This window comes from Andrographis paniculata, unplaced genomic scaffold (assembly GCF_009805555.1).
Source record: "Andrographis paniculata isolate CXL003 unplaced genomic scaffold, ASM980555v1 Contig69END, whole genome shotgun sequence".
In the NCBI taxonomy this organism is placed as follows: Eukaryota; Viridiplantae; Streptophyta; class Magnoliopsida; order Lamiales; family Acanthaceae; genus Andrographis; species Andrographis paniculata.
This window is the reverse complement of record NW_026137605.1, coordinates 6,781,071-6,797,143: the sequence shown is the minus strand read 5'-3', so window position 1 is coordinate 6,797,143 and position 16,073 is coordinate 6,781,071. Positions and strand designations below refer to the sequence as shown.

Below are 16,073 nucleotides of genomic sequence, written 5' to 3'. Positions count from 1 at the left end.
TAAATATTTAGTTAGATATTGTTTAAAAAATAATAAATAAAATTCTAATTGAAAATAACAAACAAACAAATATATTAATGATGCATATGCACGCTAACACTTGAGTACGAGATTTTCATTTGCGAATATATATATATATATATATATATAATATGTTGTTTTTATTTAGTTTTTTAAAAAATAAATAAATAGCCAAAAATAGAAAAAATATATCTAAGTGATGGATCTTAAAATTCGGATGTTCTAAAATAGTTCGTCAATTCGTCGGTGTGGGTTTTGGAAGTACTCCAAAGAGTTTGTCCGTCGTCGGATTTGGGGCGGCTCTTTCGGTGGAGCCTACACGGCTTCGATCTTAAACGAGGCTTCAAGCCTAAACGACCGATTTCGATGAATTTAAATTAACATTTACTAAAGATCGGATAAATCTATTGAAAAGTGGATAAAAATATGCTAGAAACGTAAATACAAGTAATTCGAATTAAAATGCATAAATGGAAACTAAAAACTACGAAAAGAAAAATAGAGAAATATGCGAGTTCATCTTCTTGTGCGTGTGTGATGTATTTTTTCCTAGTTTTAATCCTAAAATAGAATAACCGCATCTTCCCACTAAAAGGGCAGTTTCAATTATTCCCTCATCACTCCCAACCGTCTGGTAACTTTCTTCCATCATCTCCCAACCACCCGGTAACTTCCTTCCGTCAACCACCTAGTAACCTCCTCCCATCGACCACTTGGTAACCTCCTTCCATCAACCACGTGACAACCTTCTTCCATCAACCACCTAGTAATCTTCTTTTATCAGCTCTCAACCGCTTTCATTGCCTCTGGACCGGGTTCCACTTGCTCCAAACTTCTTCCACTGCCTCTAGACCAGATATGTCGCTTACTCCGACTTGTTTCCATCGTACTCCTAGCCGGTCCAAAGGGATGTGTCGCTAACAGGTTCGAGTTACATGGAATCTTCAGTTTTCCTCTTGTTGGCTTGTTCCATGGAGCTTTTTGAATAAAGTATGAAAGTGCATAAGCCCTCCACTAATGTTCAGTACAAAATTATTAACTCAATGCCAATGGAGGTAGTTATCCCATGATCTGTGGAAGTTGTTGCTTTCTATCTTGTGGAGGCAACCTTCCTCTATTTTGTAGAAGCACCGCAATCCAATAGAAGTAGTTTTTCCAACCCAATGGAGACAGCAATTTCTGACCTTATGGAAACATTGTTCTGGGATGGAAGCGCCATAGTCCGAGGGGTTGCTGCCCTAAGGTCCATGAAGGCGGCTATTTTTGACCCTGTGGAAGCACCACAATCCAATGGAAGCTGTTGTCTTCGGCTCTGTGGAGGCAGCAGTCTTTGGCTCCAAGACATGAAGTTCCATTGCTGTTCGGCGGCTCCGTGGCCAAGGAACTTTGGCTCTACTTTTGTCTTTGAGCCTCCTTCACGCTCAGGTGTTTTTGGACCCATGTCCAACAATGCCCTTCTCAATAGGGTTGGGCGATCGCTTCCATTGAGCCCATGTCCTTTTGTTTTGAGCCGTCCGCTTGAATCAACTATGGTCATTTCTGTCAACAAGGAATCCTCCTCAGCCTTCACTTCTTGGACTTCATTTCCATTCCAAAACATCAACGTTTGATAGAGTGTCGAAGGCATACACTCGCATACATGAATCCAATTCCGTCCCAAGAGAGCCAAATAGAATGGCCTACTATCGATCACCATAAAAGTTGATGATATTTCCTTTGTCCCCACATGCACACTCAAAGTGATCATACCTGCTGGTTTGTAAGAATTCCCCATAAAATCGGTAAGCCGTACAAATGTATAAATCAAATCATCACTAGTCTTTCTGAACTTTTGTAGGGTCTCATTGGCAACACATTCACAGAAGCTCCACTATCCACCAGAACTTGGTCAAGAGGATAGCCATTCATCAAGACTAGAATGTCCAAAGGCTTGACATGTTAGTTTTGACCAGGCCCGAGCCTCTTAAATTCTATCATGGTTGCCACATCATTCCATTCGAAGATAGGCTCCTCATCAACGAAAACTTCCTCTAACTCTTGAAATTCTTCCGGAGCTTTGAATTCTTCCGGAAGCTCATCCACTTGCTTCCTTTTTGGAAAAGACTTCACAGCCTGGTTCTTTAGCGGCTTCGCAGCCTGCTTTCTCTCTAGAAGTGGCTCCACAACCTGCTTCCTTTCTGAGAGCAGCTCCACAGCTTGCTTCTTTAGCGGTTCCACAGTTTCTTTTCTTTCTTGAAGCGGAACCTACTTCCTTAGCAATTCCACAGCCTACTTTCTTTCTGAAATCGGCTCCACAACCTGCTTTATTTCTGAAGGGGGCTCCACAGCCTTTTTTCTCTCTGAAAGCGGCTCCACAACCTGTTTTCTTTATGAAAGCGGCTCCACAACTTGCTTCCTTGGCGGCTCCATGGCCTGCTTTATTTCGGGAAGCGGTTCCACAACCTACTTCCTTTCTTGAAGCGGGTCCATAGCCTGCTTCCTTGGCGGCTCCATGGTCTGCTTCCTTGGTGGCTCTGCAGCCTGATTTCTTTCTGGAAGTGGCTCCATAGCCTGCTTTTTTTCTTGAAGTGGCTCCACAACCTGCTTCTTTTTTGGAGCTTCCATGGCTTCTGGAACCTCTGCCTCCGCAGACTCCTTTTCGACTTGAGCTTCCACAGCTTCTGAAGTCTCTGCCTCCACAACTCTGGAGCTTCCACGGCTTCTGAAACCTCTGCCTCCGCAGACTCCTTTTCAATTGGAGCCTCCACAGCCTCTGGGGTCTCTACCATTACAAGCTCTGGAGCTTCCATGACTTCTGGACCTTTGCATCCGCGGACCCTTTTTTAAAACTGGAGCCTCCACAGCCTCTGGAATCTCTACCTCCACAAACTTTGGAGCTTCTATGGCTTCTGGAACCTCTGCCTCCGCAGACTCCTTTGCAACTGGAACCTCCACAGCTTTTGGAGTCTCTGCATCCACAAGCTCTGGAGCTTCGATGGCTTCTAGAACCTCTACCTCCGCAGACTCCTTTTCAATTGGAGCCTCCACAATATCTGGAGTCTCTACCCCTGTAGCTTTTTTTTTCGTATGGAGGTGAATTTTTCGCGCTCAAAGTGGCATTAGGCTTCTTTTCAAACCTTCTTTTTGAAAATGCCTTTCTTATGAAATCTGTGATGACATCAACATCCATTATAGGCTTGACCTCCTGTTGATTTGGTGTCAGCGGCTGCACTCTGGCTGCCTGTTGATGGAAGGTTGGCGGCTGCATCTCTTCGGCCTAACCTCCTTGCTCCTGTGTTTCGATGATCCTCTTCCATTGGAGATTAGCCATGTTCGGACCGTGACATCCCCATGGTGGTGTTGGCGCATTCTACATAGGTTGTCCGCCTAATTGATCTGGCGGGATCATGCCAAATACAGAAAATTTGCTTGCCCCTCGTGGAGGCTCAGCACTGCTATTCAAAACTCTAACGACCAAGGGGTTCCAGCTCTCCGCAGCCTGTTGACTCCAGCGCTCCGCAGGCTGTTGGCTCCAGCCATCCGCAGGTTATTGGTTCCAGTCTTCCGCAAACTGGTGGTTCCAGCCCTCTGCAGGCTACTGGTTCCAGCGCTCCGCAGCCTGTTGCCAGCCTTCCGCAGGCTGTTGCTTCCAGCTTCCTGCAGATTGTTGGTTTCAGTCTTCCGCAGACTGGTCGTTCCAACCCTGTTGGTTTCAGCCTGATCTTGTCTGCCCCGGCCCTAAGGCTTGAAGCATTGGATGTTCTGCAACAATTCCGTAGCTTTCCTTAGGCGGTGCAAATGAACCCCATGTCAACATCGACATCACTCTTTGAAAAATCTGACTTTGGTCCCACTGGGCGTGACAATTGATGGATCCTAAAATTCGGAGGTTCCAAAATAGTTCGTCGATTCGTCGGTGTGGATTCCGAAAGTACTCCGAATAGTCTGTCCGTTGTCGGATTTAGGGAGGCTCCTTCGGTGGAGCCCGCACGGCTTCGATCTTAAACGAGGCTTCGAGCCTAAACGACCGATTCGATTGATTTAAACTAACATCTACTAAAACTCAGATAAATCTACTGGAAACGGATAAAAATATGCTAGAAACATAAAGACAAGTAATTCGAATTAAAATGCATAAATAAAAACTAAAAACTACGAAAAGAAAATTAGAGAAATATGCGAGTTCATCTTCTTGTGCGTGTGTGTGATGTATTTTTTCCTAATTTTAATCCTAAAATAGAATAACCGTCTCTTCCCACTAAAAGGGGCAGTTTCAATTATTTCTCCACCACTCTCAACCGTCTGGTAACCTCCTTCCATCTTCTCCCAACCATCTGGTAACCTCCTTCTGTCAACTACCTAATAACCTCCTTCCATCAACCACCTGGCAACCTCCTTCCTTCAACCACTTGGTAACCTCTTTCTATCAGCTCCCAACCGCTTCCATTGCCTCTGGATCGGGTTCCACTTGCTCCAAACTTCTTTCACTGCCTCTAGACCATATCTGTCGCTTACTCCGACTTGTTTCTATTGTACTCCTAGCCAGTCCACGGGGATGTGTCCCCAACAGCCTCGAGTTATATGGAATCTTCGGTTTTTCTCTTGTTGGCCTGTTCCAAGGAGTTTTTGAATAAAGTATGAAAATGCATAGGTCCTCCACTAATGTTCAGTACGAAATTATTAATCCAGGGCCAATAGAGGTAGTTAATCCATGATCTATGGAAGTTGTTGCTTTTTATCTTGTGGAGGCAACCTTCCTTTGTTTTATGGAAGCACCGCAGTCCAATGGAAGCAGTTGTTTTCAACCCAATAGAGACAACAACTTCCGACTTTATGGAAATATTGTTCCGGGATGGAGGCCCTATAATCCGAGGGGTTGCTGCCCTAAAGTCCATGGAGGGAACTGCTTTCGACCCTGTGGAAGCACCACAATCCAATGGAAACTATTGTCTTCGGCTCTATTGAGGTAGCAGTCTTTGGCTCTAAGGCATGAATTTCCATTGTTGTTCGGCGGCTCCGTGGCCAAGGAGCTTTGGCTCCACTTTATTCTTTAAGTCTCCCTCACGTTCAGGTGCTCCAACACTAAGCTTAATTAAATTTTACTTATAATCCCTCCTCCACGGCTCCACGTGTAATAATTTAATGAGTTGAAATAGGGGAATTTGATGGCGATTTTAACAATTCGGTGCACGTAATTCACATGCATCATTTACAGCCTATGAAATTACCACTTAAGAATTAAATTAGTCACCTAATATGGTAACCGTTAATAAATTTGCAATCAACCGAACATATATATATAAACATATCCTAATATTAATTAAAAAATAATATTCGACAAGATGTGGCTCCATCCAACTTCAGCACAGTATTTAAAATAAAAGTTAGTAGTAGTAATAATAAAGACAATAAAGAGATGTATGTACGTGGCAAAGTAACATTGTGCCTTAGCCTAAGACAAATATATATATATATATATATATATATATATTCATGGAGGAACCTTTACCTTTCACTGTCAACTAACCCAACCATAAAATAAATAAATAAATAAACTAACACACTATCACTTATGAACTACGTACGGCCTATGTCATTGTGCACCACCCATTACTTAATACTTTGCTTTACGGTGAGGCGTCGTTATCCTGCCATTTTCTTTTTGGTTTAAAGAGTGAATAAATATATAAGTTGGTTCGAAATTATTTGAAAATAATTCGAATTTCGATGCACAAACCCAATTTGATAAAAGAGTAAATTGGATTCTAATTTGCCTTTCATTTTAGAGGTCGTTTCAAAAAATAAAATAAAATACTTCTAAATTATTTTTTTATTATAAGATCTCCCAATTTTCTTGCAAAAATATTACAATTAATTTATATTTTATTTGTATAAAATATTACATATAATAATAATTATTTCACCCAAAAATATCAAAATTAAATTTGTCCAAATAGTGTCTTGGTTTTTTATTTCAAATAAAAAATATTATTATTCATTATATATAGTTGCTTGCTGATTGGTATAATATATATATATATATATATTTAAATTAAAATAAAAATAAAAAATTCAATTTCAAGCCAAATCAAACAAGTCCAAATAATTTGTTTAATTATATTTTACACATATTTGATTATAGTATTTGAAATAGGTAAATATGCATTATGTGTTTTTTCTGTGATTTCTTTACTTGTTTTTTAATTTAATTAATTTATTAAAAAAATTCAAAAGGTGTGTTTGTTTTGAGTTTTAGTTTGAAAACATATTTTTATACAAAATATAAAAAATATAAAAATAATAAATACGTGTAATATATTAATTTTTTGATGAAATATGATAAACAGATTTGTAAAAAGAACACAACAAAAGTAAATATTAAACATTCACTCATCGACAAATTCACGACATATTTTTCATAATATTACAAAAATAAAATAAAATACAAGATTAAAAATATATATGCATATAAAACAAAAAAAATCCACAACACAAAACTAAATAGTACTGTTCCGTAAAAAGAGTAATATTTATTTTTTGCACGTAAATTTTTTAATATTAATATTATATTGGTTTATAGTAAAAAAAAGACAAAAATGCTCTCATTAGTTTGTGTGATAGGCATTAATGATGTTAGATAGGTAGTAAATTACTAAATTAAAAAATTGTATAATTTTTTTTGGACGGATTAAAATAAAAAATAGTATCATTCTTATGGGACGGAAGGAGTTTCAATGTTTATATTATCGCTTATCTCTACTCATTAACACCATAAATAAGTAAAATGAAAAATGCTAAACAAACCCAATAACTTTCTACTATTAGGGAGTTTGGATTTTGAATTAAGATTTAAATAGTAAAAATTTTGAATTAGAATAGTTGTATGATGTGATATAAATAAATGTTGATGTGATATTTTGAATGTAAAATTAATTTTTAATATAATATAAAAAATAAAAAATAATTAATATTTAATTTGGTATTTAAAAAAAAATGAATGAATAATAGAAATATGAGAAAATTCCCCGAAAGAACACAATTACCCTTCGTCCGGTAATATAACTATATATATATATACTCCTATATTTGTTCCTTCTATTTATTTTCAATCAATTTATAGTAATCAACTTTATCTAATAATTTTGTTGCTCCTATTATAATATCCTCTCTATCCTTTAATAATCTATATATCTTTATATTTTAATCCGTCTCATAATAACCATCTCTTTTTCAGTAATTATATTTTCTACTAATATTAAAAATATTCTTACAACTTACAATATATTACAGAAATGTAATTACCTTTATATTACACAATACTAATAAGGTTATTTTAGTTTTTTCTACTTTATTCATACCGCACTCTAATATAATACTAATATTTTTAAAATTACGTGCAACAAGGAGGAATGTACATCTTTGGAGTTCTGTAATAGATTAAGAAATAATACTCCCCCAGTCCGGCTCTAAGGGTCACATTTATCTTTTACGTCATTATATTTAACATTAAAAATATCCTTATTTAGTATAATTTTTTGCACAAATATCATTATAATAGTATTATAAAACATTAATAGAAGTATTTTTGTCATTTTTCTTTGATTTGTACTATGTTTTTATATAATAATTAATATTCAAAGATCAACTGGCAAAAAGTAAATGAGACCCTTATAGCCGGACGAAAGTAGTAATATTTTATTAGTTAACAGAGGTGTATATATATATATATTTTTACAATTTTACCCTTTCACTTTATGTATAAAATTATTGCATATGTAATGATATATTTATAATTTAAATAAAAGGTAATGGTATTTTGATATTAGTGTAGTGATTACTTTTACTAAAATAGTAAAAAAAAATACTTTTGAGTAGAAAAAAAAATGATAAAAGTAGTACTTTGAGTTGAAACAAAAGAAATACAACATAGATAAGAGAATAAAATCTTATATAATACATATAACTAAAAATATATTTATTAATAACCAACATAAATAAATTTTATAAAAAACTTAAATATAAATATAAATATTTATTTTTTAATGAAAAATATATAAACAAAAATGTTTTGAGTCAAACACATTAAAATGAAAAAAATATTCTTTGTAACGAGAGAATATTGTTTTTATAAAACATTTTAAATAAAATAATTAATTAATTAATACTCCCTCCGTCCACTTCGGGTGTGTTTGTTTGGGGGATTGGATTGAATTTATGCTATTCATCCAATTTTTTCCCCCAAAAAACATCAAATCAAACACCTATTTTTTATTTTTTATATTATACTAAAAATCAATTTTACATTCAAAACATCACATCAACACTTATTTATATCACGTCATACAACTATTCAAATTCAAAATTTTTACTATTCAAATCCCAACTCAAAATCCAAACCCTCAAACAAACACACCCTAAATGTTTACATATTTCTATTTTGGGACATCCAATTACAAAGTTAATATTTCATTAAATACTCTATTTTTTTTCACAAATATCCTTACTTTACATCAAATCATTACTTTCCACAAAAAAGTAAGGACAAAAATGTCATTACACTACTTTTAATTACTCACTGTAATTAAAATACAATTATTTCTTAAACATCGCTCCAAAAATAAATGTAAATATTGTAAGTGGGCCGAGGGAGTATTAATTTATTGTCAAGAGAATTTTTTTGATGAAGTTACTTAAAACCCAGATAAACGAACTGTGAAATTTCCCAATCATAAATCAATTTTATTGCACCATTTAGCATCATGCTGTACTAAGGTGGCCACTGATGGATCTATAGTGTGGTAAAACATCAGCAATCTTTCAAACTTTTTAAGAGGCACTATTTATACAATCATTATACAAATTTTAATTCGGCTTAATTTTCCAAATAGCAGAATACTTTTTTCTCTCTTATCTATTTATCCATTTGGGTTTTTAAAAATATTAATATAATATTAAGGTGCAGTAGAAATAAAGATAATAAACTAAACTAACTTTATTAGTATTGTATAATATAAAAATAATAATATTTGTATAATATATTTTAAATTGGAAGAATATCTGCAATAAACAGTACAGTTACTAAAAAGAAAATTAATATTTTGTTATGGGACGGACCAAAATAGAAAAATGAATAAATTGTTAAGGAACAAATGGTATAATAAGTAAAAATAAAGGTAAAGTATGATATAAAGATCATTATATTTGTATAATATATTATAAATTAGAAGGGTATTTGTAATGTTAAGTAGATAGTATAATTACTAAAAAAAAGAAATGAATATTTTGTTATGAGACATACCAAAATGAAAAAATAAATAAATTGTTAAGGGACGGAGGAAGTATAAGGTAAATTATATAACACCCCTCTGTGTTTATAATAAAAATGTACAAAACACTTGTATTTTATTTATTGCATGAAACTCTCTTATATTAATATAAAAAATTTGCGTGAAAGCCCCTACTATTATAAATAAAAATTTAAATTATTCAAGTTTAATACAAATTAAAAAAAAAACGTAAAATACAAATTTTATATTAACAATTATACGCATTGAAAACATTAGTCTTGTTGCATAAAGAAAGTATACTAATTTTTTAATAAGAAAAAACACGGTATAGAATGAAATTCATTCAAGAAATAGCTTTTGAAGCAATTAATTTTGAAAATACAAGTAAACAAATTAAGAACACCCGAAATTAGATGAAAAGTCCAATGAAACTTATTAAAGTCCAAATAATAACAAACAACATGAATTGTTCTCCCCAATACTGTACACCAAAAGAATCGATGGTCCCAAGAATTAAAAAATTAAAAAATTAAACCAAAACAAAAAACAGCTGGAACGTGCCAGCAAATTAGTGGGCGAAAGCCAGTTGTTCCCGACGCTGATAATGTTGTACCTTCCTGAATCCCTTGTCGTACAGATCATAGGGTTCCCAGAGATGATCCAGCGGGCAGGGCCTCCCCTCATCTAGCCTGACCCATGGCTTGCCCTTCCCGCTCCAGTGCAGCAGGCTGACCGGACCAGGATGCAGATCCCGGCACGAACCGGCCACGTTGTTCCCTCCCAGACCGTGCTGGTTCCACCGGTGGTCGATGGCCTCCACGTCGCCGGCGAACACCAGCAGGAACGGCGGCAGTGAACCAAGCTCGTAGATCCTACGCTTTCTCTGAACTTCCATCCAATTCTCTATCCTTTTCCGAAAATGCCCCTCCCTCCATTTCTCCAAATCCATTATCATTACCCCTGTGTTGAAGTAGCAGGGCTTCCTCGACCCGAATACCCGCCGGCTGAGCGCCGGATCGGACCAGAAAGCGTCGGTGAAGTACTTGGTGAAATTGGCGTGGCAGTACTCCGGAGCCCCGATTACCCGCCCGCCCGAGATCTTCACTTCCCAGAGCTTGAAGATGTCGTCGACCAGAACGAGATCCGAATCCAGGTACACGACCCGCTTGACGCACGGGTCGAGTATGTCGCCCAGATAATTCCGGGCGTAGTTCAACGGGTTCTCCAACGCCGACCGGATCGACGACGAGATTAGGTTGATGACGGTGTCTTCACGGAATATATAGATTTTGAAATTTAGCGACGGAAAAACGGATCTGACGAGTCGACTCAACTCGCGGGGACTCACTGAGTCGAACTCGCCGGCGATGAGGTGGAAGAAGATTCGCTCCGGGCAAGACGCGTGGCGGAGGACGGAGTGGACCGCCGCAACGGAGCCGCGTAGGTACGCGGAGTCAAGGGTCATTGCCACGTGCACTAACGACATGTCACGTGACATCGGGAAATCCGTCGCCGTTGACGGACATTCGACGCCGTTACGGTAATCGGGAGCCTCCGTGAAGCCCGATAGAAAAGTGAAGTCACCTCCTCCGGTGGGAAACAAACGGATTGCTACAGAAATCGACGGCGCACAGAGCAGCAGCAGGAATCCGACGGCTGGGAGTGCCCCAGCACAGAACCGGAAAAGAAGCATTTTTTCATCCGCGAAATACTGCGATTAAACTCCTATCAGTATATATATAAATCGAATTAAATATTGTTTTGGGTCTGGTAAGGAAAGATTCGAGAAGAAAATTGGAAGGCAACTGGAGACAGCCGTCACAGCTGTAAATACAGTGTATAAATACGTAATTATCGAACGCGTATTGGTTTACCATGGAATTTGTTTACCCAAAGTTTTTTTTATTTCCAATATATATATATATTTTATTATTTCATAAAAATAATATTTAACATAAAATATTATTCAAATAAAAAAAAAAAAATTGAATACGCGGTTTCCATTGGTAAATGTCAGAGTGACAGACGCACAGGCAGGCAATCAATTTCACTAATTCGGCAGATATTTACTGAGTGGTTATTATTTTCCATTATGACCAATAATTACTATTTGCTGTCGCCGCCTCCATTTTCCATCTTTTTCACTTTTCGGATTATTATTATTATTATTAGTATATATTATTATCATTATTAACCAAATCGAACGCTATAATACAGAGTTTATCCACTCCTATGCAATAAATGCGAGATTCTTGGGAGACCAGGGATCTCGACTCCTGGTAAATCTACACTGTTCATCGTACCCAGCATGGCCGTTGGATGTTCGTTAGAGAGTTGTTTGGCACTGAGATTAGCATTCCGATTTATTGTTCGTATTTCACAATTTTGAAATCTTGTAGAAAATCGATTCAAATAAAGTCAAATTGTCCGAATTCAAAGAAAGTTAAGGACGTGGTTTTTTGCTCTTCTCTTTCACATATTTTTAAGAAAATTAATATATTATATATTTATTATTTTTATATTCTTACACAATTTTCTATATTTTATAGATGATGTTCAATATTTTATTATATTTTTTAAAAATAATAGTTAAAATAAAATATTATTTTTTATATTATCCATAATTTTTTATATCTTATATAAAAATATTTTAAATTAAAAACTAAACAAACAAACTTTTAAAATTAAATTAAAATTCTCAAATTACATAATATTTTTAAAAGTTCGAAAAATCGGTTTTTTCTTAATTAAATAAAATCATTAATAAACAAATAATGTCCAACAAACCAAAAGCAACTAATACCAAATAAAAATTATCTACTTTTAAATACCATCAAACAAACATTAAATAAAAAAATAATAATAATAATAATAAAACCTCCAAAGAATGCAACATGTACATATACTCATTTTAATATTTTTTTTAAAAAAAATTTCAATCCAAACTAATTCAAAAATATAAATTTTAAATTTTGATTTAATAATTACATATTTGCATTTGTAATATTTTGCTCACTCTAATTTGATCAAAAAAATGTGCATGATTATTATAAAATAAAGTAAACTATCAAAATGTACGAAGTAAGCATCTGAATCAGCCAATATTCCAACAAATTTATTCAAATAATAGCCATCATATAAACAATAGTAAGTGGTGGATCATGGCGACGTAGGGGTTGGACTTGTGATCGTTAGGTCATGGTTCGCTTAGTGTGATTTTTTCGTCGGGCCTGATTTGCAGTATATTGAGTTGGGCCGGGAGTTTACCCGGTGTGCACTTTCGGATAGCAACTGCGGTTTCCTATGTCATAAAAAAAAATAGTAAGTGGTGAATCGTTCGGTTGGACCTCGACGCCTCAGGTCATCTGTCACACATGATTCGGTTTTGGGATTAGAAAGCTTTAAATGAAACTTTTTATATTGGGATTAGATAAATTGGTTAGAGAGTTCAAATTAAGGCAAGTCTTTTGTTAGTAATCAATACACAAACACTCTTTGATTCTTTTTACATCCACTGTGGACCCATTGAATTGCATTGTGGTCTACACATAGTGATTTATACTTCAAAAATAAAAAATTAAAAAAAAAAATCTTGGGTCTAATTGATAATAAAAAAAATTTATATTTAATATTTAATATAATATCTTATGTGAAAAATAAGTATTTCGTATGTGTTTGTTTGGGGGTTTGGATTTTGGATTGGGATTTGAATAGTAAAAATTTTGAATTTGAATAGTTATATGATGTGATATAAATAGGTGTTGATGTGATGTTTTAAATGTAAAATTGATTTTTAGTATAATTAAAAAATGAAAAATAGGTGTTTGATTTGATATTTTTGGAAAAAAAAATTGGATGAATAGTTGAATTTAAATCCAATCCCTCAAACAAACACACCCTTAGTATTATTGTAGATGAATAATATTAAAAATAAATTTTCATATATGTAAACAAACATTAGTTCTTTGATTCTTTAAGCCTTATATAGCTAATATATATTACTCTATTCGTCCTATAAAAGCATGCTTAATTTTTTTGGTAAGAAAATTAAAAAAATATATATTTTAATATTATTTTTATCAACAATTTCACAAGAAAAATTTACCAAAATTACTAATGGTGTGTTTGTTGGGGGCTTTGAATTTTGAGTTGAGATTTAAATAATAAAAATTTTGAATTGAAATTATTGTATAATGTGATATAAATAGATTTTGACGTGATATTTTGAATGTAAATTGACTTTTAGAATAACATAAAAAAATAAAAAATTGGTGTTTGATTTGATATTTTTTAGAAAAAAAAATTAATGAATAATAAATTTTTGGAAAAATCACCAAACAAAATTTTGTAGACATTAGCCCATCATACAATCACTCAAACAAAATTTCCTTCTTTCTCGTCTGCGGTTGCCTTCAGTTCGGTTGCATAGTTTGTTTCTTTCATTGTAAATTTATATATTATTTATATCTATCTAATAATATTTTTGTTAAGCACAAAAAATAATAATAATAGTAAGTGGCAGTAGGATTCTGGGTAGGGTCTGAATGAAAGCCAAAAGGTCTGGAGGTCCGGCAGAATAAAGGTCGGGAAAAGGAAGAAAGGTCGGGCGGAGTCTAAAAAAAAAGGTGTACCCAAGTCGGGTAAACCGTAGATCGGATGGAAGGCGAAGTCGGGCAGACGCGGAGGTCTGTCAAGAGGAAGGTCGGGCAGACGCGGAGGTCTGTCAAGAGGAAGGTCGGGCAAGGAAGAGGTACGGACAGACGCGGAGGTCTTCGGTCAAAGACGGAGGGCGGCTGATGCGGAGGTCGGCCAAGTGTCAAAGACGGAGGGCGGCTGATGCGGAGGTCGGCCAAGTGAGGTCGGGCGAAGAAGCAGGTCGGGCGAAGGACGAAGTCGGGCAAAAGAAATTTGGCAGTGGACAGGCAGGTCGGGTAAGAGGCAGGTCTGAGTTCTGTGACTGGTGGGAACGGTTGAAGGAAGTTGTAATACGTGTCAATAGAGGAGAAATTGGTGGTCGGTTGACAGCGGTTGCTGTAACCGACCAGACGGCGGTTCAAACCGTTTTCTTCAAAGGTTATTTAAGGATTCAGATTTATTCTGAAAAGGCATCTTCAATCAACTTCAACAAAGCAAAGTCAGATTTGGGGATCACCACTTTAAATTTCAGTCTTTTATTTTCCAGTTTATTTTCTGTACCATACAGTGTTTAGAGATTCCTAATCTCAGGCACTAATTAATCAAGTTTAAGGATATTTTCTATATCTTTGAATTTTACTTTATTTTTGTTGAAAAATTACATCAACAAATTGGCGACCACAGTGGGAGCAAGACAAAATTGCTCATTCCAATTCCGGCGATAATTACATACGTCTAAGATCCGGCCGTATCATCGGAAGGGTCCATATGGCAGGTTCACAACCTCAATCATCGTCGGCACCGGTGGGAGAATCCGTTCCACCACCTAATGTGCCAAATGCCGGGGAAATCCCACAACCACCAACAGATTGGTGGTCTTATGTTCAACAAATGTTGCGTGAGCAACAAACGAACATGTTGCGTGAGCAACAGAGCATGATGCAGACCATGATAGATCAAGCACTGTCTAGGGTTAGTCTTCAACCCACTCAAACTCCACCAGGAGTATCACCATCCAGACTACAGGCAAATGTCGCAGGGCCATCATTCGTGGATAGTGCATTTCCAAGCGTCACAACTTTCAACCGAACAGATATGGGGAAGATTCCTCTAACTTTCCCAGATAATGTTCCTTTGGGACCGAGGGTTGATAATACCCAGCCGAATGAGAGATTAGGAGGACAGACTCATAATCCCATTCCAACCGAACCAGCCTTCTCTAGAGAAGAAAGGTTGGAGGGACAGACTCATAATCCCATCCCAGCCGAACCAGCCTTCTCCAGAGAAGAAAGATTGGGAGGTCAGACTCACGATCACATTCCAGTGTTCGACCATATTCCACCCAGAGTAGATCCGGAGGATATTGCTCAAGTTCTGCGGGTGCATTTCGGAATGAATCCGCAAACGGTGAACAGGCCGGTTTACCAGAGGCCATTTCCAGAAAGGATCATTAACGATCATCCTCTCCCGAGAAATTATAGGCCACCAGACTTCTATTCTTTTTCGGGAGAAGACGGAGCCTCTACCATTGAGCATGTGGGTCGCTTCACGGCTCAATTGGGAGAAGTAGGCAACAATCCGTTTCACAAGTTACAATTGTTTGGGTTGTCGCTCACAAGAACAGCTTTTTCTTGGTATGTCAGTCTGCCGCCTGGACAGTTGCAAATTTGGGAAGATTTAGAGGCAGATTTTCATGGAAGGTTCTTTAATCCTCTGCCGACAGTCTCACTGATAGACCTTCTGGAGATCACGCAGATGCCGGAAGAGACCGGCTACCAATTCATAGAGAGGATGCGATTGATGAAGGGACGATGTCCTACGATGATCAATGAAAGCGAAATGACCAATTTGGTGGTCAGGAACATGCATACCAGACTTCGCGAGGCCCTGACAGCCCACGATTTTCAAGATCTGGCCAGTTTAGCATCCACGACAAGAAGGTTAGAATCCTTTTTTACAGAAATTAATCATGACTTCCGTCAGGGGGGAGATGCTGAAGCAATGTTAGTGCAAGATCGACCAACGTCCAGGCCAGCACCATTCCGCGATAAATGGAGGTCGGGTCCAACGTAGCCTCGAAGGATGGAGGTCGGATCTGAGGCTGACGTAGCCTCGGATGCCGGCCTGCAAACTCCTAAAACATCACTGGAA

At 36.4% G+C, this 16,073-nt stretch overlaps 1 protein-coding gene across 1 annotated transcript; it reads right to left on the bottom strand.

Annotated features, from left to right (window-relative positions):
- Positions 1-9,680: 9,680 nt before the first annotated feature.
- On the bottom strand, positions 9,681-11,065 carry LOC127264157 (probable galacturonosyltransferase-like 9). The gene has a single exon (XM_051293585.1). It carries the CDS (start codon positions 10,978-10,980, stop codon positions 9,856-9,858), a length of 1,125 nt encoding a protein of 374 aa, XP_051149542.1. The 5' UTR covers positions 10,981-11,065; the 3' UTR covers positions 9,681-9,855.
- Between the last annotated feature and the right edge of the window lie 5,008 nt (positions 11,066-16,073).